This window comes from Neophocaena asiaeorientalis, unplaced genomic scaffold (assembly GCF_003031525.2).
Source record: "Neophocaena asiaeorientalis asiaeorientalis breed wild unplaced genomic scaffold, Neophocaena_asiaeorientalis_V1.1 scaffold606, whole genome shotgun sequence".
NCBI lineage: Eukaryota > Metazoa > Chordata > Mammalia > Artiodactyla > Phocoenidae > Neophocaena > Neophocaena asiaeorientalis.
Window position 1 is genome coordinate 5,647,542 of NW_020173687.1, and position 21,272 is coordinate 5,668,813.

The window sequence follows — 21,272 nt, forward strand, 5'->3', positions numbered from 1 at the left end:
GCCCACGAGAGCACGTATCACTGTTCTTGATCATCCCAGATGGGATCAGATGGGATTGTGAGGCATTTAAAGGATTGAGGGCGTATGCCGTGCAAGCGTGATGCCGGCCGCGGCAGCTGAAGACGGGACCCCGGGGGCGAGCCTTCGCCCACGGAGGCTGCGGAGACTAAGCTCCATAAAGCCGAGGTTGGTGAGCGATCCCGCCCACGGCGCAGCTGGCTCCCAGGTGCCTTCGCCCTTGCGGTTGCTCCACATCCTGTTCGTCCAGAAGCCGAAGCAAGAGAGCAAAGAAGAGGCCCTGGTGACCCAGAGGCTGGGATGGGACCTTCCAGGGCCGGTGGGCAGTGGCGGCTGCGGTGGCCTTGGGTAACTGGGCCAGGCGGATGTCACAAGTATTAACTGCATTCTCACTTGTCACTCAGGCCTCGGTCCATCAGGAGAAGTGGCTGGAATTAATGCGTTTTCCACAATTAAGGAGGAACATTCTTATGCTGTGGGCCTCCTAGGGGCACCCGATGGCTCTAGCCCTGGAAAACAGAGAGACCACAAGAAAGCCAAGATGCCACCCTCTCTTGGGCGAGTTACATCCCCTCCTTCCCTAAGAGGCCCCATTTGTGCTCCCTGGCTGCTCCGGGGCTCTTCTGGACTGGTCATGCTCTTTCTGCCCGGGCCACCCAGGCCTGCCAGTGGTGGCCCGATGCACTGGCTCGACCCTGTCCTCAGCTCAACTTCCCAGAGTCCTGTATCCACACCCCTGCCCACCTGGTTTGCCTCTGGGAAGGACCTCCCCTCAGAGCCTCGGTGGACCCTTCCTACCCCTGGAGGCCCCCGTAGGCTGCCCACATCCATGCCTGGGCAATCTCTCCTTTCCGCATTTCCATCCACCTTGCCTCGGCAAAGGTTTGGGGGTCAAGTTCGTAGCCTTGAGCCAGCTTTCCCCGTCTGTAAATGTGGGGCCAGTAGTCCTGCCCGAGAGCAGTGCAGGGGGTGGGCTCCGCAGTGCCTGGTACAGAGCACACACTCAATAATCTTCGCTGTGAACCAACAACGGGCAGGACCCTCTCTGCAAGGAATACGTTCATTGGCAAATAATAGTAAAGGCATCTTATCTCATTGCGACATTTTATGGTTTTCTTTACAAGTCTAGAATTCAGTGGATCTGGGGTTGGTTAGAGCAGAGGTCAACAAACGCCTTCTCTAAAGTGCCACATAGTAAATGTTTTAGCTTCGCGGGTCAGACACCCTCTGGCCAGGTTCCTCATCTCGACCGTTATAGCGGCAGTACGTACGTGCGTGAAAGCGGACAGTAAATGTGTGCACGGGTGTTCAAAGCTCTGTTGCAGTAAAGCTTCTTTTTTTAACTTTTTATCTTCTATTGGAGTATAGTTGATTAACAATGTTGTGTTGGTTTCAGGCGTACAGCAGAGTGATTCAGTTATACACATAATGTGTCTATTCTTTTTCAAATTCTTTTCCCATTTAGGTTGTTACATAATATTGAGCAGAGTTCCCGTGTTATGCAGTAGGTCCTTGTTGGTTATCTGTTTTCAATATAGCGGTGTGTACATGTCAATCCCAAACTCCCTAACTGTCCCTCCCCCGCCCCACCCCATAACTGTAAGTTCATTCTCTAAGTCTGTGAGTCTGTTTCTGTTTTGTAAATAAGTTCATTTGTATCTTCTTCTTCTTTTTCTTTTTGGATTCCGCATATTTCTCTTTCTCTGGAGAGAAAGAGAAATGTCCAATAAAACTTTATTTGCAAAAGCAGACGGTGGGCTGGATTTGGCCCACGGGCTGTTGTTATCAACCCCTGGTTAGAGTGTGAACGGCAGGCAGGGCTTCTCCCCCGGCCCCCGTCTTGCGTGTGTTGGCCGCGTGTCCTGAGACTCACCTTAGCGCCGCTGGCAGGAGGCTGTCTCCACGTGCCCAAGCCTGGAGGAGGGGAGCAGGGGCCGGATGAAGGCTGTTCTCTGCCTCTTTACGAGGAGCCTGCAGCACCCATCCTAGAAGGAGCGGCACACGAGGCTGGGAAGGGTCTCCTTTGCAGCCTGCTTCGGTGGAGGAGGGCCAGGCAGGACGGGGCTGGGCACGGTGGCGGGCGCGCTCCTGGGGTCGGACCTTCCCGGCTCAGCTCTGCAGCCTCCCCGGTCTCTCCAGGTGGCAGGCGGGTTGATTCCAGCACCGACGGACACCTCGAGTGTGCGAAGACTGTGGGGAATAGGCCACACCAAGGATTTCACCTCTGCTTCACGCCACAGAAATGAAAGGGTAGGTCCACACAGAAACCTGTACGGGAACGTCTGTCATGACGTTCATGCTTACGCACACTGGAAGCAGCCCGGGTGTCCTTCGGCAGGTGACTGGGTCACCAGACTTCGTGCATCCACACTGTGGACCATGAAACATGCAGCACCGCGAGTGAATCCCAAAGACACGCGGGTTGAAATAAGCTGACGAAAAAGACTGTGCGTCCACGTATATGAAATGTCTAGAAAATGCAAAGCTGTAGGGATTAGAACAGGTCAGTCGTTGAGAGTCTGGGAGTCGGGGAGGGGGTGACTGAGAAAGCAGGGCTTCTCCCCCTCGGCACTGTCGGCGTGCTCTGTGTGTGCGTTGGGACGGGGTGCGTCCTGTGCACTGTGGGATATTTAGCAGCATCTCTGGCCTCCACCCGCTTGATGCCAGTAGCACCCCTGCCCCAAGTTGCGAAAACCAAAAATGTCTCCAGACGTTGCCAGTGTCCCCTGGGGTGGAGGCGGAGGCGGGCTCACCCCTGGTTGGATGCACTGAGGTAAAGCAGCAAGCACGAACGAGTTCTTTGGGACGCAGGAGCTGCTCTGTATCCTGAGAGAAGTGGTGCTAACATGAACCTATGCACGCATTAAAACGGACAGATCTGGACACCAAATAAAAGTCAATTTTACTAGATGTTAATTTGAAAACTAAGATTTAAGAAAAGCCAGAAAACAGGAACAGAAGCAAAGCACTCACTCTGCTAGAGGCAAAGCCATGAATCCTAAGGATGAAGAAATCAGCAGAGTCGTTACCTGCTTGTTGGGTGGGCCGGAGACCCCATCGTGGTTGCTGCAGTGTAGCAGGGTCAGTTACCATCACAGGCCAGGAAAGGCTTTCTATCCTGACTTAAGGAGCACCTCTTGGCAGATAAAATACAGATGCACGCTTAAATTTGAATGTCAGATAAACAACAAATAATTGCTTAATATAAGTTTGTCCCACGTATTGCAAACGTTATTCATTTATCTGAAATTCAAACTTAACTGGGCATCCGGTATTTTTATTTGCAAAATCGGATAATCCCATCCTTGGGCAAACCTTCAGGGTTTTTTTAACCTATTAATCCTTGTCTAGAATATAAATCTTTTTCGAAGATACAGACCTCTGTTCAAATATTACGCGTATCTTTTCTTCCTGCCTAGATTAATGAAATCACCCACCTCAGCCCCTCTGCCTGATATGTTTGGCCTGGCTCCCTATTCAGTGTGGCTTGCTCTGGAGGTTTAAATACAAATAATCAAAACAAATACTTGCAAGTGCTAAGTGAAGCCTTTATATTGTAACAGCATAAAATGAAAAGGAATTCTTTTCTCAGCTAACCCACACGTCTTCTCCCCCAGTGTCACCTTTCTCTGCCCTTTGTGGGAGTATTAAAACAGAAATAAACTTTATGTATATACATATCCACATCTGTTGGTATATGCTTCAAATTTCTTTTCTCCCATGTGGAATCACACTGTATCATGTTCTGCCCCTCACTTGGCAGCCCTTCCTTCTGTCCGTCCCACGAGAGCCTGGACCCGTCTTGTCCCCGTGGTAACCCCCAGGGCGCAGAGCTTTGCTGGGCTCGGGGTGTGTGAGCCAGGAATATTCGTAAATCGACGAGTGAATTGTTTAGGTGGCTGGTTGGTACTTCATGCCCGCACCCCCTCATTTAATTATCCTGTCGTAACAAAGCGCCACATTGTCTGTGGGTTGCGCAGCGAAAACCTTGACCGCAGTAACGTATCTTTGCATGTCTCTGCTGCCTGCCTTACTTTAGGAAGGGTTTACACTGGCTCTCGACCTGGGTCGTTTTGCCTCCCAGGGACACTTGGCAAGGTCGGGAAACATTTTGGGGATGCATTTTTGGGAGCAGCCAGGGATGCTGCTGCACACCCTACAGTGCCCACGACGGCACCCCAGAGGATCTTCAACCCAGACGCCTGGCGCCAGGTGGAGAGGCTGGCTGTGTTTGCGATCGCCTGCTTGGCGAACGGGCTTTGGGCCCCATCTTAAGAGCTCTCACCTGTGCAGGGACGGTGGGTGAAGGGGACCATCCCTGCCCTGAGTTGCTGAGCCTTTGGAGGAAGACGACGTGTGTGCAGGGCCCCGAGAGGCCGCCCCGAGCGTTACGGGGGTCCAGAGGAGGGCGTGGTGGGATGGGGCTGGTTTCTGGACCTCCACATGGCTTCCTCTCTCCCCACCCTATCTGTTCGCCACACACCAGTCCCAGGGGGCCTCTCATCACAGAACTCTGGCCACGTCCCCCTGCCAGACCTAGAACACGAACCGAGGCCCCGCATGACCCGGCCCCTGACCGGTCCCCCCTTGCCCCTGAGCGCGTCTCCCTCTCTGGTCAGCTCCTGGGGGCTGTCACCCCGCACCTGGCACGGTGCCTGGCACACAGAGGGGGCTTCACGAATCGTTGTTGACTGAACTGCTAAATGGATAAACAAGTTGTTTGTTCAAGCCTGGGACGGAAGAGGATGAGGCCAAGGGATTTCCAGACGCGAGGCCCCTCTGCAGCCGCAAGACACGAGATCAACGTGTTTCATTGACGAGGGAAGATGCCCACAGTGCGTTGCCCCCAACCCAGGTTTATGTGAATCAGCAGGGACGCACATCTCAGTTATGAGGAACTGCACACACCTGTTTCCGTGTGTCTATACGTGCACGACGGGAATGGCTTCACGGGTGTGTGACCCGCACAGGACCCTGTACTAGGACCCCATGCTGGGTTTGATGCTCTGCTCTCTCCGTCTTGCGATTTTTAATAACATTAGGTCAAGGGGTCCTGCATTTCCACTTTGCACTGGGGCCCGCGGATGCTGCAGCCAGTCCTGGTGCCCGGGGATGGCTGGGAGGTCAGTGCATCTTCTGGAACCCCAAATGGGCTGTGAACAGCAGGGCCCACTCTCTTCTCTGCAGTTTGCTCCGGTTGCAGACACCAGGCAGAGTTTTTATAACCCTCCCACCCCAAGAGGAAGCCGGGGGGATGAACTCAGTTCAGGGTCCTTCTTTCCACATTCTTCCAAATGACCGTGGTCGCATAGTTGACATTTCAAGGAATACCAGGGAGGTGAAGACCAGCCTGGGAGAAAGCTGTCTCCTCTCCACCTCCAGGTGGCTCTTTGAGATGCGGTCCTGGGCCAGGGGAGCCTCCGAGCTCACATGCCGCTCCCACCCTGTGTTGGGGAACCTTGACCCCCTTTTAGCACGTGGGGCAGCCCAGGACACACTGGTGTGACGCTGAGAGCTCAGACTCTGGCTTCCAGCAGAACAGGGTTTGAATACTGGCTCCACCACTGACCCGCTGCAAGGACTTTATCGCGGGAGCTTGTTCCTCTTTGACAAGTGACATCACGATGTCTGCCCCGTGGGGCCGTGGAGAGGGCTGGCTGGGCTGTGAGCTCTCGGCCCACTGTTGGCACAGGAGACGTTTGTTCATTTAGTAAACGGTCATCAGGAGCCCACGAGTGCCGGGCACTATGACGGACATCCTTACACTGTTTATTAACAAAAACTATCCCCCGGGGTTTGGTTGATGGGTCATTCCTACTCCTGTTTTTTTTTTTTTTGTAATTCATGTACTTCAAAAGTTAAGATATAATCCACATGTATGGAATTCACCATCTTAAAGTGTACCGTCTGGTACCTTCTAGTACATTCGCCTTGTTGTGCAGCCATCCCACTAAACAATGCCAGAATATTTCCCTCATCCCCAGAAGAGACTTGCTATCCATTAGCACTCCCCCCATTCCCTTCCCTCTCCTGGGCCCTGGCAACCACTAATCTTTCTGTTTCTATGGATTTACCTATTCTGGAAATCATACAACATGGGATGTTTTGTGACTGGTTTCTTTCACGTAGCATAATGTTTTCAAAGTTCATACATGTTGTAACGTGGATCCGTACTTCATTTCTTTTTCTGGAGAATAATATTCCATTGTATGGATACACCATGTTTTGTTTATCCACTCATTAGCTAATGGACACTTGGGTTGTTTCCACGTTCTGGCTATTATGAATGATGCTGCTGTGAGCACTTGTGAACCTGTGTTTTTAGTTCTCTTGGGTATGTACTTAGGGATGGAATTGCTGGGTCGAATGAGAGCTCTCCGTTTAACTCTTTGAGGAATTGCCAAACCGTCTTCCAAAACATCTGCGGCATTTTTATAACCCCATCAGCAGCGTAAGAGGGTTCCACTCTCTCCACATCCTCAACAATACTTGTCTCTTGTCTGCCTTTATTTTAGTGGGAGCGAAGTGATATTTCACTGTAGTTTTCCATATCCCCGTTTTTTGTTGAAGGTGAATGTCTGTTGTGGTGACAGTCAGTTTTACCTTGAAAGCTCTCATCTTTTCTCATACTTGGTGATAGTATGAGAACCTGCCCTGTGAGTGCCTGCTCTCTACCAGGCCCAAGATGGCTTGCTACCCTGTTCCCTAGTTCTCCAGCCTCTGAAAAAGGGGCAAGGATGACCCTAAAATGGCAACTTGGACTGAACAATCAAAGGGGTTTATTCGTTTGGCTGGCCGGGGCAAGGATTCAGCTTCAGGAATGGTGTGATCCAGTGGCTCGGTGATACCACCAGAGATCACATGTCTGTTTGTCTCTCTGCTCTTCCCTCCAGCAGGTCAGCCCCATTTGGACATGTGGTCTACTCGTGGTTGCCAGATGGTAGCTGTTTCTGGGACTCTCTCCATCCCTCCTCCCTCAATCCTGTCCAGGGAAAGAGAGGGCTGCTCTGGACTTGGAAACTTCTAGGATACCTGTGCTCCATTCATTGACTAAGTTGGGTCACGTGCCCACTCCTGAACCAGTCGATGTAGCTGGAGGGTTGGTTGCCGCGTATAAGGCCGCAGGTCCCGCCCTCTCTGGCCAGGCTGGGGTCACTCTAAGACACGGCTGCCTAAATAAAAATTGGGTTGGGTAGGAAGAAAAAGAGGGCATGGGTGAGACAAATGGCATCATCCCTATTTCACAGATGAGGAAATGGAGGCCCCAGCACGTGACTTCCCCTCTCTCAGCCCACACAGGCTGGTCAGCGGCAGGTGTGGGTTTCAACCCCCTGGAGACCCTCTTCTTTCCTTTCTGTCTGCCCATGTCTCAGCTGAGGCTGTGCGTCCCTGGACGTGGCTGTCCTGACAGTGGCCAGAGCGAGCCAGACACCCTCCCTCAGATGCCCAGCGACTGCCCCCAGTGCTTGGATTTACTGGATCTGGAACAGCATCAGGTTTTCGGGGAGGCGTTTTTATTTTGCCCTAAAAGCCTTCCAGGGGGGACACAGTTCCTGAGGGCTCGGCTTTAATGGTTTCTTTTATAGAATCATTCAAATTATAGATGGGTGAACTCGAGGAAACCCCGCTAAAGAATGCAGGAAAGCCGGCATTAAAAGCGACTAAGGTAAAGTAGCGGTGAGTGGAAGAGCTCGCTCTTTAAACATTTGTTGTTAAACAGCCAGAGAGAACCCCCTAATGCTGACCTGGTCCTTGGGAGGCCGGGTTTCGGGACATCTGGCCCGTCTGGAGGGCTCCAGGTGAAGCTGATTCCAGATGGGGATGGGCCCGGGGCCTTCAGAAGCACTGCTTTCGCTGACCTCTGACCCTTCGCACCCAGCTTGCAGGCACCATATTTGCTGTGGTTAAGCAGCCTCACCTGGGTTCAGATCCAGCTTCCCTGCTTCCAAGCTGGGTGTCCCTGGGCAAGTTATTCAGCCTCTCTGAGCTGTTTTGTCATGAGTGAGGTGGGCTTTCTTTGTCCTCTTGCTTTACCTTCCTTTGGAATACTTATCACCACCAGACGTGATGTTAAGTATATACTGGCCAATGGTCTCATCGTTGCCGGAGCTGGTAGCCTGTTGTAGGCCCCCGTCACACTCGACCCGCCCGCAGAGCACAGGACACTATGACTGCTTCATCCGCCTTCTCCCCCAGAATCCAGAGCCCCACATCCTCTCGGCATCCCCCTTCCTCCTGTTCAAGCTTCTTCCAGATCCTTCCCCGCCGGGCACTCGTGCACAGCCTCCGCTGCATTCCCCGGATCTCTCAGGTGGAGACAGGGCATCTGGGCTCAGTCCTCACGTTGCTTGTCCAGCTACACACTCTCCCCGGGGTGCAGTCTCCACTCCGGCCTGGACCGCTGCCCTTAGCCGGTGGTTAGTGAGCACTTCCGGCGTGCAGAGCTCTGCTGGGAGGAGCATCTGTGTGTTGAGTGGCAGAGGTGGGGCGTGAACCCAGGAAGGCGGGCCCCGGGCCAGAGCACGTCTTGGCTCCAAGGCTGTCTCTCCCCCTAGATCAGGAGCCAGGCCTGGGCTGGGATATCCTGCTGTCCCCTGCCCGTTTTCCTCATGCGTCCAGTGGGGATTTCAGAGAGGAGCTGCTCAGTCGCACTGTTTTGTCCTCTGTCCTCCACTTCCCAGGTCTTCTCCCCACCCCTACCCTCCGCCTTGGTTTCCCCACCTCCTGAAGGGTACATGGAGCCTCCCCGTACATTTTTATCACAATTTCCTGTGAATCTGTAATTATTCCAAAACAAGACACTGAAAATAAAATAAATTCTAAAGATGAACTTCAAAATGAACCATCGAGGGTCTGAGGGTTTCCGGCCGCCTCTGCCCTCACCGCCCCCCGTCCAGTGCCTGTCACGTCTTCCTGCGCTATTCCGTCGCCCCTGCCCAGACTCGCACTTCCAGCCTCACCCCCTGCAGTTCAGTCTCCAGCAGTGGCCTGGGTTGGTCTTTTACAAACAATTCCAGCTGCCCACTCCTCAGCCCAACACCCCGTGGTTTCCACTTCATGCAGACAGGGTGTGTGTCCTGGGACTTAAAGCAGCAGAGCTTTATTGTCACGGTCAGGAGGCTGCAAGTCCAAAACCAAGGTGTCCTGGGCCACACTCCTTCCAAAGGTGCCAGGGAAGAGTCCTTCCTGGCCTCTTCCAGCTTCTGGTGGCCGTCGGTGTTCCTTGGGCTCTGTCTTCACAAGGCTGCTGCGTGTGTGTGTGTGTGTGTGTGTGTGTGTGTGTGTGCATGCATCTCCGTGTCTTCACGTGACCTTCTAAGGACACCAGTCATTGGATTAGGAACCACCTTAATCCAGTATGATCTTAACTAATTACATCTACAAAGGTGCTATTTTCAAATAAGGTCGCATCCTGAGATTCTGGGTGGACATGAAGTTGCGGGAGTAAACGGAATAAAGGTAAAGGGCTCGCTGATGCCCCCAGGACCCTGCGTTGCTTCTGCCCCCTGCTGTGCCCACCACTTTTGCCCTGAACTCCCCTGGCCCTCTCACCCTTAGTCTCTGCTCCAAGAGGAGGCCAGTTTTCTCACTGCGCCCCCGCCACCTCCGGGCCTTTGCCTTTGCACTGCCCCCTTCCCTGACATGTGGCTCCCTCCCTCGCTGTTACCCACCTCTCTGCTCAAGAGGTCCCTCCGCGCAGAAGGTGGCAGTCACTGGGGCTGCTTGTGACTGTTCCCACCCACCTGGGCACCAAGCGGGACTGACCCCACCCTTTGAATTTAGGTGGATCACATGACCTGATTTGGCCAATGAGATGCGAGTGGAACTTCCACCAGCTGGAGTCCTTCTGCAGACATCAGCGTCCTACCCCTCCCCTGCTCCGTTTGTCTCCACACACGTATCACCACGGGCTCCCTGCCCTGCGTGTTTCCTGGCCGCCTTCCCCACCAGTGGGCGCACTCAGGGGCCAGGGAGTTTTCTCTCTGTGGTTCCCACCGTGTTACAAGCTCCTAAAGCAACCTGGTGTAGGGTCAGAGCTGAGGCCACACTTGCGATGGACGAGTGGTGGGCGCGCGGATGGATCGCGAGCCTCGGATGAAGCGGAGTCTGTGCAGCCCTTCCCACTAACCGCCTCTCCTGTAACCGCTTCTCTGTGCATTTGACTCCTTCCTGTCTAGGGCAGAGCATCAACCCCAAGTTGGCAGGCCTGATCGGGCGGCAGGGGCCCCAGAACAAGCAGCCCTTCATGGTGGCCTTCTTCAAGGCCACCGAGGTCCACCTCCGCAGCACCCGTTCCACGGGGGGCAAGCAGCGCAGCCAGAACCGCTCCAAGACACCCAAGAACCAGGACGCCCTGCGGGTGGCCAACGTCGCAGGTACGCCTGGGGGCGGGAGGGTTAACACGTGGACACCCGCCGCCCGCCCCCGAGGAGCCCACAGGGGGCCCCCTGTGGGACCCCAGCTGGGGTGGGACTCAGAATCCACGCATGTGCTTGACAGATGGTTCTGGAACCAATGCCGCAGGAAGCACAGCCCACAGAATCCCTTCCACCCCAGAGCTCACCATCTTCCGGGTATAAATTGTGTCATAAATTCATTTCTAAATGCAAGTAGCAAAACATGAGTGTAACAAGATGCCAATCATGTAAATTTCTAAGCGGACGAAACAATAGCTCCAAAAAAACGGAGGGAGGGAGGCCGCTGCCCGGGGAGCGGGGAGGAGGAAACGGGGGCAGTGTGCTGCATCTTTAGTTTTATTTCTTCAAGTGAAAGACACTTGAAACTCATGGCAAATTTTAACACTTGTTGAATACGGCTGGTACGATTTTCCTGTGGAGCCGTCCCGGCTCTGGGTTCATCGTGAGCTGGGAGAGGCCTGGGGCTGGTCGGAGGAAGCGTGGAAGGGAGACACGGGGGTCGTGTAGAAGGGTGATGGCGAGGTGGGAAAGGGGCCGCCACCCTCAAATTCACTTATATTGTCAATGGCTTCTTCTGCCTTACCTGGACAATTTTGAAATTTCTGTTCATTTTCCTTTTCGAGGAAAAAGAAAATTACAGTTACTGCAGTTGGTGACGTTTTCGAGAGCAGGGCGTCCTGCTGTGTGGGTACTAGTGGGTACGTGTGGCTTCAGAGCTTGTGTGCAGAGCTTTTGAATCTAAAAGAATCTTTAGATTCTTTTCTGGCAGGTGCATCCATTCTTTTCTAGGCTGCTCCAAGGGCATCTGTGATCCCCCAAATTAAAACCCAACCGAATCTCTTCATTTGTATTAGAAGCCTCCTCTGCGCTGGGCTCTTGGGGGCTGGGATTCACCAGTGAAAGCCCAGCCGTGGTGCAGAGATGATTCAGGATGGGCAGGAGCCTGCCGTCATTCACAGCCACACTGACACCAGGCCTGGGAGTTGGAACGTGGTGACGAGGGACTCTTGAGGGGGTGGTTCAGAGAAGACTTTGCCAGCTGAGAGCTCCGAGGCGAGCTGGTGCCCCAGGGGCCAGGCCGGGCGGGCAGGAGGCCAGCGCTGCAGGCAGTGGGACCTGCAGGTGGAGGGAGTTTGCGTGGCAGCTCTGGGAGGGAGGGTGGAGGGGGGCAGGCCATGTGGCTGGGCTGGGGAGTGAGCACAGTCAAGAGTCCTCTCGGGAGCCTCATCTTGGGTTTGAATTTCATCCAAAGCAAATTTGGAAGCCTTTGCAGAGTTTCCAGCTATGATTCGGGGTGGGGTTGATAAGAAGCTCATTCTGGCTGCTCTGAGAATGGTGGAGAGCAGGGCGGGGCACTCAGGGAGGGTTGGAATAGGAAGATTTATGAGAGGCTTTTCTATATCAATCAGGCAGGAAGGGCTAGCAAACGTCATCCCCGCGGAGACTCCCGTGGCTCGGAGGTCTGTCAGGTGTAACGGTCTAACCGAGGTAGTGAAAGGGGAGGGACTGGTCTCAAAATCTTAAAATTGGACACTCGGCTTCCCCCACTGCATCCTCTGGTGAGGACCCCTATCAAGTCTGCACTTACGTAACCCCACAGGACGGGGCGCTCACTGTCTCACGTGGCAGCTGTTCTTCCTTGCCTGGGATCTGCTTCCTTGCTCTGGATTTCTACTTCCTGGCCCTGTTTGAAGTTCACCTAAACCCTGCCTGGGAGTTTAATTTTAAAAGAATACCGAAGCCTGGGCCCCACCGCAGGCTTAGTAAACCAGAATCTCTGAGTGTGTGTGTGTACGCACACGCCCGGTTGAAGTGCTTTGCCTCCTGCGATGAGCTGGGAATCCTGCCGCAGGGCCACACGAGTAGAATCCTCTCTCCTGTGGCAGCCCTTGTGTGCTAGAGAGACACGTCCTGCAGGCCAGCCCCACCCCGCAAAGGCCTTCAGCTGCTCTTCAGACCGTGTGGTTTGGGGCGAGAAACCGGGTCCCTCGCCTCCCTTCCACTTGCCTCTCACCCGCGACTGGACCCAACTCCCTAGTCATTAGCCATTTTCACCAGATGACCCATGGGGGTGGGAGCTGAGTCCCAGCACCGGTTGTAACTTGTCGGCTGCTCTGGCCGGGTTTGCGGAGGTGGGTGAGCAGTAGCCTCTCCACTCCTGCTTGCCTGCTGCCGTGGCCTGGGATGGGTGGGCAGGACAGGAGGAACAGGGGAACTAGGATTCTACTTCTTGAGCATCTCTTTTCTTCCCTTTCCTCATCTTTCTGCTAGTAAGAGGTCAGAGTGAAATAGGAGTTCCAACCACTTCTTCCCGGATCAGCCACGTTCCAAGGAGGCCTGAAGGACCCAGGTGTCTGAGGTCCCTGATGGCAGGGCCAGGGCCCACCCCGTACTGATATGCCCACAACTAGCTTCATGAGCTGCTCTTGTCCTTGGTCTGTTGGGCCTTGGGCTTCAAACATGAAGCCACGTATCATTGCTTTGTTTTCAGACAGGGTTGGGAAAAGTGGCAGTAAGGTCCCTACTCGCCCTTCCTCTGCTCATGGCAGACATTGCTAATCAATCCTGGCACATTCTTCTCACTGAGCCCACACAAAGCTTCAGATCCTTCTTTACTCAGGACAACAAACAGCCAGCAGCGTTGGCCCTCCACGCACAGCTTCTTTGCCACATCCCTGGCCTAGGCTGACGCCTGGGGCCACAGGCATGGCCACAGCAATGGAGGCCTTCCACTCAGTGTCTGTGCCTGCCATATGGCACAGTGAATGGTCCAGGAGGTTCCTGGGCTCGCCTCTGATGGTTCCCTTGAGCTTGACCTTTGTATATCAGTGACCACCTGGCCCTCCAGCAGCCCTAGTACCTCTGCAGCTGGTTTTCTCTATCTCAAGGCCCTCAGGCTAGGTCCCAAAGTGGGGAAGGGGGGCCCAGGACTCCCCATTCCTGCTCCATCCTCCCTAACCTCCCCCCGCCCCCAGCCGTGGAGCTCAATCCAGCGAAGCAGACCTCCCCCCTGCACGCCGCTGGCTGCTGACCCCAGCGCTGCCTCCTCATTCCTGGAAGGCTCTAGTGCCTGCTGCCCGTCCCTCTGCGAACCGCCACTCCTGTCCTGGTTCTTGCCGACTTCCTAACCCTCCTCTGCATCCTGCTCCGTCCTCATCCTGGGACCTCCTCCCTTGGATTCCTCCCTGGCCCGCCCTCTCACTTCCTTTCGTTCTTACACGAACATCACCTCCTCGGAAGGCCTTGGTTAGCGCCCGTGGCACAGACCCCTCAGCCCGCCCTTCCTGTCCTCCTCTCCTCCCTTAGTTCCTCCACAGCGCTCGTCTAGATGGAATGGAATTGGTGTTTCCTCATTTGGTCATTATCTGCCTCTCGCTGGAGGATAAGCCCCTCGGTGGCAGGGCTTTGTTTTGTTCACACTTGTAGCTCCACTGCCCAAAATAGCATCTGCAAATCTGTAGATATTAACAATTTGTATGAATGAATGAATGACATACCAGGCACCAAGGTAATGAGAGCCCGAGATACCCGAAGGTGGCTGCTCCCTCCGCACCAGTCTAGGCCCCCCTCACTGAGATCCTCTCACTGGTCCTGAGTGTCTCCTAGGAGCCAGGATCCCTCCTAGAAAGACACATGCAATTCTGTCATAATCAATTGTGTCCTTTCCTCATTGGTTTGTACATTTTAAAAAATCGCTCTTCTGAACTCTAGATATAAAGATACGTGTACAATTGGGGATATTCAAAAAAGCTGATAGGAAGCCCCTGGGAAGTTTTAGGTGGAGGAGAGACAGGTCGTGGTTAAGAAAAAAAATGAATCCCTCTAGCTTCTGGGTTCAGGGGAGGTTGTGCAGTGGCAGCTGTGTGTGTGTGTGTGTGTGTGTGTGTGTGTGTGTGTGGGTGTGTGTGTGTGTGTGTGTGTGTCAGAGAGAGACAGAGACAGAGAGAGACATAGACACAAAGAGAGAGAGAAACAGATTTCTACATGTTTACAAGGGCTCAATTCCTAACCCAAAGTTCCTACAAACTTTACATACTTCTGGAAAACCCCAGTGCATCATTTTCGTTCCTCAGAGAAACCTCAGTATTGTTTTTCTGGAAGGTCAGTGGGACTTGACTTTTTGCCCTGTCATTTCTTCTCGCTGGTGGGGCTTTGTCCCAGGCCCTGTCCGAGTCTCCTTCCGCCCGCTCCACGGGGCTGAGCGTTGTGAGGTGGGCGGGCCTCACAAAGTGAGGCTGAGTGGAAGTAACCCCTCTGAGTAGGCTCTTGCAGCCAGTGTGTGGATGTGGATGGAGATGGACCCCCACACGGAATCCACGCAGATGTCCACATCCAAACAAGAGAAAACAGTGTCCACAGAAGGATCCAGAGAGAGCTGTGAGCTAAGACTGCGTAAGAGAGACGGGGGCATTGGTACCTCCCTTACAGAGGCCGTTTGCTGGGGATGGAAATGAGTTTTGAGGCTACAGGTGCTTGACCGGCTTCTGTGTCAGGAGGGTCACCCTCCAGCTTTCAGAGTTTGCTTGGGATCACACCACTGTCTTAGACTGAGGAAACTCTAATCTGTGTGTATTTCCTTTTCCTCCCCCCGGTGCCGCTCCTCAGAAAACAGCAGCAGCGACCAGAGGCAGGCCTGTAAGAAGCACGAGCTGTACGTCAGCTTCCGGGACCTGGGCTGGCAGGTGAGGGCGGCGGTGGCTGGATCGGCCCCAGATGTGTGAGGCCTCCGGTGTGGGCTCCCCCGGTGGTGGGGCTGGGTCCCGCATGTGCAGTGAGCCGTGTTTCTCATCTCTTGAGACTCCAGTATCGCGTCCTAACCAGAGGCTCCAGGGATGCCCCATGATACCCAAGAGCAGAAACATGGTTGAGACTCAAGCTAGAACCAGAAACCCAAACGATGTGGACTCTGAACCTCATTCTCCATGTGAACCCCATTTCCATCCTGCACTGGCTGCTTCTCTCAGACGTGGCCGAGTCCGTGTGCTGGAATCCAGCTGCCTGGAGGACGGGCTTCCACCCTCTGCCCTGTCTGCTTCTCCCTCCCCTGTCTGTGATTCCAATTCCCAGAGAAGGTGCTGATTGGCCCAGCTCGGGTCAGGTGCTTGTTCCTGAACCAATCAGCTGTTTCAGGGCTGGGGTCATGTCCTAGGACTGTGGCTGCCCCTCTGGAATCATTTGACTGGAGCAGGGCAGGGGATGAATCCTAGAAAAAGGGTATCTCAACTCTTTATGAGTATCTATGACATTCTGGGCCCTTTTCTGGGCACTAGAGGTGCAGCCCTGGGCACAGCTATGTGCCTGCCCTCATGGAGCCCAAATATCCCCGGACAGGGTGTTGTCATCGTGAGATCCTCAGGGCCACTGGTTTTGTTGTTCTCCCTTCAGCGAGCTTGTAGTTCAGTGGGAGGGTCCAGATTCTTCCCAGGTCATCATGTCCTCAGATACACCCCCAGGGCACTTGTGCACACAGCCGGCTTGGAGTCCTCCTGCGATTTTGTCCTCACTCTTATGACAACATCCATGGTCTAAGAGGTGCCAGGCCGTGCTTACGTTCTAGTGCTGGAACAGAGCCCCCAAATGCACTTGAGTCCCGGAGGGGTATGTGTATTGCTAGCACAACATTTCTGTGCTAACCCGACCACGTGCATCCTTTACATAGTCGCACACGTGTGTACCAGGCCCTGTGCTGGGTCGGCTCTACTGTCATGTCTCTCCTGGGTGGGTGAAGTGAGGCCTGGAGGCTTTGTTTAAAGCAAACCGCCCACGGGTTACCACCTAGTAGGGGTAAGGTTGATGCCACCCTAATCACCCCTCTCTGTGCCACCTTCCGACGAAGAGCAAGTGTTCATTCTGGGCTCAGCCCAGCCCCCGGCGGTCTTTCCCTCACTCTGCAGTCTGTTGGGACCATGGAAGGCTGCCTCTGTAGGAGCCCCAGCTGCAAATGAGGAGGTGGGCCGTGCCTTTGACCTCTGGGAGCTTCGGAGTCTGGCCCACAGGAGGAATGTTGCGGCCTAGAGGGCAGGACCCTGCGGCTCCCACTTTCCACGTGGTTCTGAACCCGCCCCCCGCCTCGTCCTCCACTCTCTCCCGCAGGACTGGATCATAGCGCCCGAAGGCTATGCCGCCTACTACTGCGAGGGGGAGTGCGCCTTCCCTCTGAACTCCTACATGAACGCCACCAACCACGCCATCGTGCAGACACTGGTGAGTGGCCTGCGCGCCGGCAGGGGTGTGGGCAGCTAGGGGAGCAGGGCCGCCACATCTCGCCTCGTGCTCCTCAGAGCTGGGGCCACAGCAGGTCTCTGGCCAAGACCACGTCCTGGCTTTCAGGAGCCCAGGGCACTTTTGCTTTCGTGGGCCCTACCTCCGTAAAACAAGACTAGAAATTATAGTTACTAACATGTATTATAATCTTTGTGTATGTCTTCAACCCTAGAGTGCCTTTATTTCTCCTAATTTTAGAAGCAGTTAGAACAGTTTCGTGGGCTCCTAAAGGTATCGTGGGTAAAGGCCACTGTGCGTAACAGCGGTCGCCCTGGCCCTGCCTCCGTCAGGCGACTGCTGTTCCTGGCTGTCAGCATCCACATCCACAGGCCCTGCAACGTCTGGGCTTCCTCCAGGTCGGGTAGGCTTGAGGGCTCATCCCCTCCCAGAGCTCGTGGCTTTGCCTCCTGGCCTTGAACTCTGTGGTTCAGCCATTCAAGGGTGTTTATTGAGCATCTACTACATGTAGACCCTGCGCTGACAGCTGGGGACGCTGCAGGGAACAGCATACAGGGAACATCACAGACGTGGTCCCTGCACTCAGAGCCTCATTTTCCAGGCAGGGAAGCAGTCAAGTGAACAAATGCGGGGACTTCAGGGAGAACAGAGAAGGGAACGACAGGAAGATGGCAAACAGGACAATAGGGTAGAGAGATGGGGGGCAGCCATGGGGCTCTTTGAACTTTCACGGGGTCATTGGAGGATTCGGTGTGATGATGCAATTAAAGCTCTTAACGGGGTATCCAGCACAGAGGACACTCAACAGATGTTATTTTTACTACTTTACCAACAACAAGAGTGATACGAGTTAGAGACTTTGTTCTTTAGCTTAGAATCTGAGGCTCAGAGACGTTGTTTATCTTCCTTCTTGCTGTGAACATGATCTGGGCCTTCCCTGACAACTGGTCCTCCTCTCTGGCTTGAATGCTTCTAGTGATAGAGAGCTCACTACCCAGGCCCATCTCCTCTGTACCACGGGTCTGTCTGTTGCAGAGCTCTGTGCTGCTTTTGCTTAGTAACCTGCCTCCCTCTTCCCTGTCCCTGCCCCGTGTGTTACTTCTCGCTCCCCTGTTCCGTTTATTTGGATTAGGCTCTGCCCTTTGAGGGAAGGCCTCTTTTTTGAAGCATTGCTTTGCCAGGACCCCCACTCCCACAGCAGTAAACTCTGAAGCCCTATTCAGGACCGAAGGTCTTCAGGCTGGAAATGAAGAGTCACCCCAGCCTGTTCCTTGGCCTGAACTTGTCCCCCATGCCAGTGTCCCCCTGTTCTGTCCTGCTCCGAGGACCAGAGTGACGGGGGGTGTCTCCCAGGCTGCCAGGAGCACACCTCCACCCTTCTTTGAGCCCTGCCCACGGAGCAGAAGCCTGGCTGCCCTGTGACACTCTCTCCATCTGCAATTTACCAGGAAGCTGTAGGATCAGAATGAGTCCTTTGATTATTCTGAAACGGAGGTCATGTTTGAAAAGGAAGTGAATCCCTGCTTTCTAGAGAGTCCTAGCGAAATAGAGGAAGTGAGCTAACATCTGGGACTTGCTTTAACATTATTCAAGGATGGAGGAGATGGGGGAAGGTTTAGATTTGTGAGGTTTGAGATTAAACATAAAAAAACAGTTTAAAAAGCACGCTGACCTACGTGGGAGGTCATAGACTGGGGCTTGGGGGCGGAGGGTCATCCACAGGGTTTCCGGTTGGCCCACCTGGAAGTTTCTCATAAAAACAAAACAGGACTGACAGCTGGCCTGAGCACTCGGCACATCCGATCGCACTGGCTTTGGGCAGCTTGTGTCCATCTCCCTTTGGTTTGCCCCGGTCCTCACCGTCCCCTATGGTCTGACTCCTGGCCCAGTTTGGTCATCCGTGGCACTTGCGTGGCCGCTGCCGACGTTTGAATTAGTTTGTCCCCGAGCCCCACCACCCGTAAGGTGCGTAGGCGCCCACGAGCCAGAAGGAACAATAAACCTGGGCAACTGGCTGACCCCTTTCCTCGTCCTTACCTCTGGACCTCCTCCCTTCTTGTGGGCGTCCCCCCACGGGTTTGCCCATCCCCCCAAGGGTTTGCCCATCCCCCCACGGGTTTGCCTGAATTCTCTGCCTCCCATTTTCACTGCTTAAGATGCAGAACAGCCTAGTATAGTCTAGACTCACACCATCCGATACAGTGACCACTCCTGCGTGGTGGCTCTTCAGTGAGTACTGGAAACGTGGCCAGTCTGAATCGAGATGTTTTGCAACTACAGAATACACACTGGGTTTTGAAGACTTAGTATAAAAAAAATGTAAAATATCTCATTAATGATTTCTTATGCTAAGTATATGTTGAAATGATAATTTTTTGAAATCTGGGATTAGAGTAAATATACTGTTTAATTTCACCTCTTTCTTTTCCACCTTTTAAAATGTAGCTACTAGAACGTTTTAAATTACACATGTGGTTTGCGTGATAGTTTTCTTGGACAGGACAGGTCTGGCCCAGAGGTTGGCGACCTTTTTCTGGAAAGGGCCAGATAGTAAATATTTTCGACCTCGAGAGCTGAAAGTCTGTGCTGCACCTTTTCACCACAGATGCTGTGTAATGCAGAAGCAGAAGCAGCCACAGATGATGTGTAGATGAATGGGCGTGGCGTGTGCCAGTAAAACTTTATTCATAAAAACAGGCGGTGGAGCAGGGATCGGCCTGCAGGCCGACCCTCGTCTAGCCCAGTGGTTCTCCACTTGGGGCAGTTTTGCCTCCCAGGGGATATTTGACAATGTCTGGAGACATTTTTAGTTGTCACGGTGCGGGGGTGGGGTGGAGTGCCTCCGAATTCTAGTGGGTGTAGCCCAGGGATGCTGTCAGACATCCTACCGTGCACAGGACAGCCCCACATCCTGGCCCCAAGTGTCTTCCTCGCCATGTGCTGGGTGACCCTCTATGCTTTGGTTCTCTCATCTGTGAATCAAGAATAACCCCAGAGCTGAGTTAGTTACCCATCAAGCGCTTAGAACTGGGAGTGACCGGTGAGTGTCACCTGCGGGGGACTTTTGTCCAAGCAGTACCTGTTCCTTTTAGGAATACTGAGGCCAGGGAGGAGTGACTCACCGGGTCTCACCACTGCCACCGTTTTGGTGTGTGTTCCAGGTGCACTTCATCAACCCGGAAACGGTGCCCAAGCCTTGCTGTGCTCCGACTCAGCTCAATGCCATTTCCGTGCTCTACTTCGATGACAGTTCCAACGTCATCCTGAAGAAATACAGAAACATGGTTGTCCGGGCCTGTGGTTGCCACTAGCCCCTCCTGGAAGTCAGACGCTTCGGGGCCACGTTTCTCCAGATCCTGGGCCCCTCGCCGCCCAGCATCTCCCACCACCTCGGCGAGGAGCCCGCAGCCCAGCTGCCTTTCGCGAGGCCTTCCCGTCCCCCTCTCCAGCTGCAGCGCTGTAGAAGCGTTAAGGAATCTGAGAGGCAGATGGCTTTTGATCCGTTTTTCGTTGGCATCCTACAGACAAGATCCTACAAGCTGCTGCAGGCAAAACCTAACAGGGAAAACATATATCAGGAAAAATTGCCGGGCCCCGATCGCTGGCTGTGAAGTCTCAGCTGTGCACCGACTCGTTCCCAGGGGTAATGATGACACCCTTCAGCCCGGCCACCAGCAGCGGGGGGAAGGGGCCGCGGCCAGGGGTGGGCACGTTCGTCTCTGTGCGAGAGGGAGACTAACGCGGAAGTCCCTGTAATAAATGTCACAATAAAACGAATGAATGAAAATGGTTAGGATGGTAGAGATATATTTTCCTAAACAATTTATCCCCATTTCTTGGTTTACTCTGATTTCATAAACAGAAGCTGTGGCCGGCGGAGGGAGGGGAGGCCCCCTCTCCGTGCCATTCCGGTTTCATTCTGAGGCTTGCCGAGGCCCACTGTTTACGTAAACTCACCCAGAAGCCAAGATTTGGCCAGCAGGGGAGAGGGAAATTTTCTGCTTGGAGTGGACCTCGAAGAATAAATAGGTTCCATCGTTCAGCCGAGTGCGTGGTGGCAGAAGTTAAAACAGGCATGTGAAGCAGCGGCAGACGCCTGGAATTGGTTTGCCAACACTCCCCGTGGTAGGAGGTGAGTGAGGGTTGGCAGATGGAGGCGGACAGCTCAGGACAGAACCTGCAGCTTGATCCTGAGTTCCGGCCACCATAGCCCTACTTTCAGAAGCACGCTAGCCTTCAACAGGGGTGGGTGGGCAGGGGGACCGTCAGTCCCCCAAGCCAGCTCCTCCGTTGGTCATCGATAGCAGTGTCCTGGAGTCTGGGCTCTGATGAGGGCCTCCGTGGTCACCTCTTTTCATTCGCAGACCCCTTTTTGAGGACTCTGCGCAAGAATCGGCCCCTCGAAGTAAGGGAAAGGTGACACAGTGGGAGGTCTGCTGGATGCAGGGTGTGCAGATGTGAATCTCAAACAGAAGCCTCCAGAAGCTGTCGTGAGAGTGTCCTGACTGGAAGGTGCCATTTCTGACGTGGCTCTTGGCGTGAGCCTCCCTTGCCTTAGCTGGTGGGTCCCCTAAATGGCGTGCACCCAGCCTCCAGCTGCAGTGCAGCCTTGGA

At 54.0% G+C, this 21,272-nt stretch overlaps 1 protein-coding gene across 1 annotated transcript in view; it reads left to right on the top strand.

Annotated features, from left to right (window-relative positions):
* BMP7 (bone morphogenetic protein 7) overlaps positions 1-20,398 on the top strand; it is an 88,960-nt gene extending 68,562 nt beyond the window's left edge. The window contains exons 4-7 of the mRNA XM_024750319.1: positions 10,197-10,394; positions 15,042-15,118; positions 16,530-16,640; positions 19,820-20,398. Of these exons, the coding sequence (XP_024606087.1) occupies positions 10,197-10,394; positions 15,042-15,118; positions 16,530-16,640; positions 19,820-19,969 (536 nt within the window). The 3' untranslated portion in view covers positions 19,970-20,398. The remainder of the gene's footprint in view (positions 1-10,196; positions 10,395-15,041; positions 15,119-16,529; positions 16,641-19,819) is intronic.
* Positions 20,399-21,272: the final 874 nt, after the last annotated feature.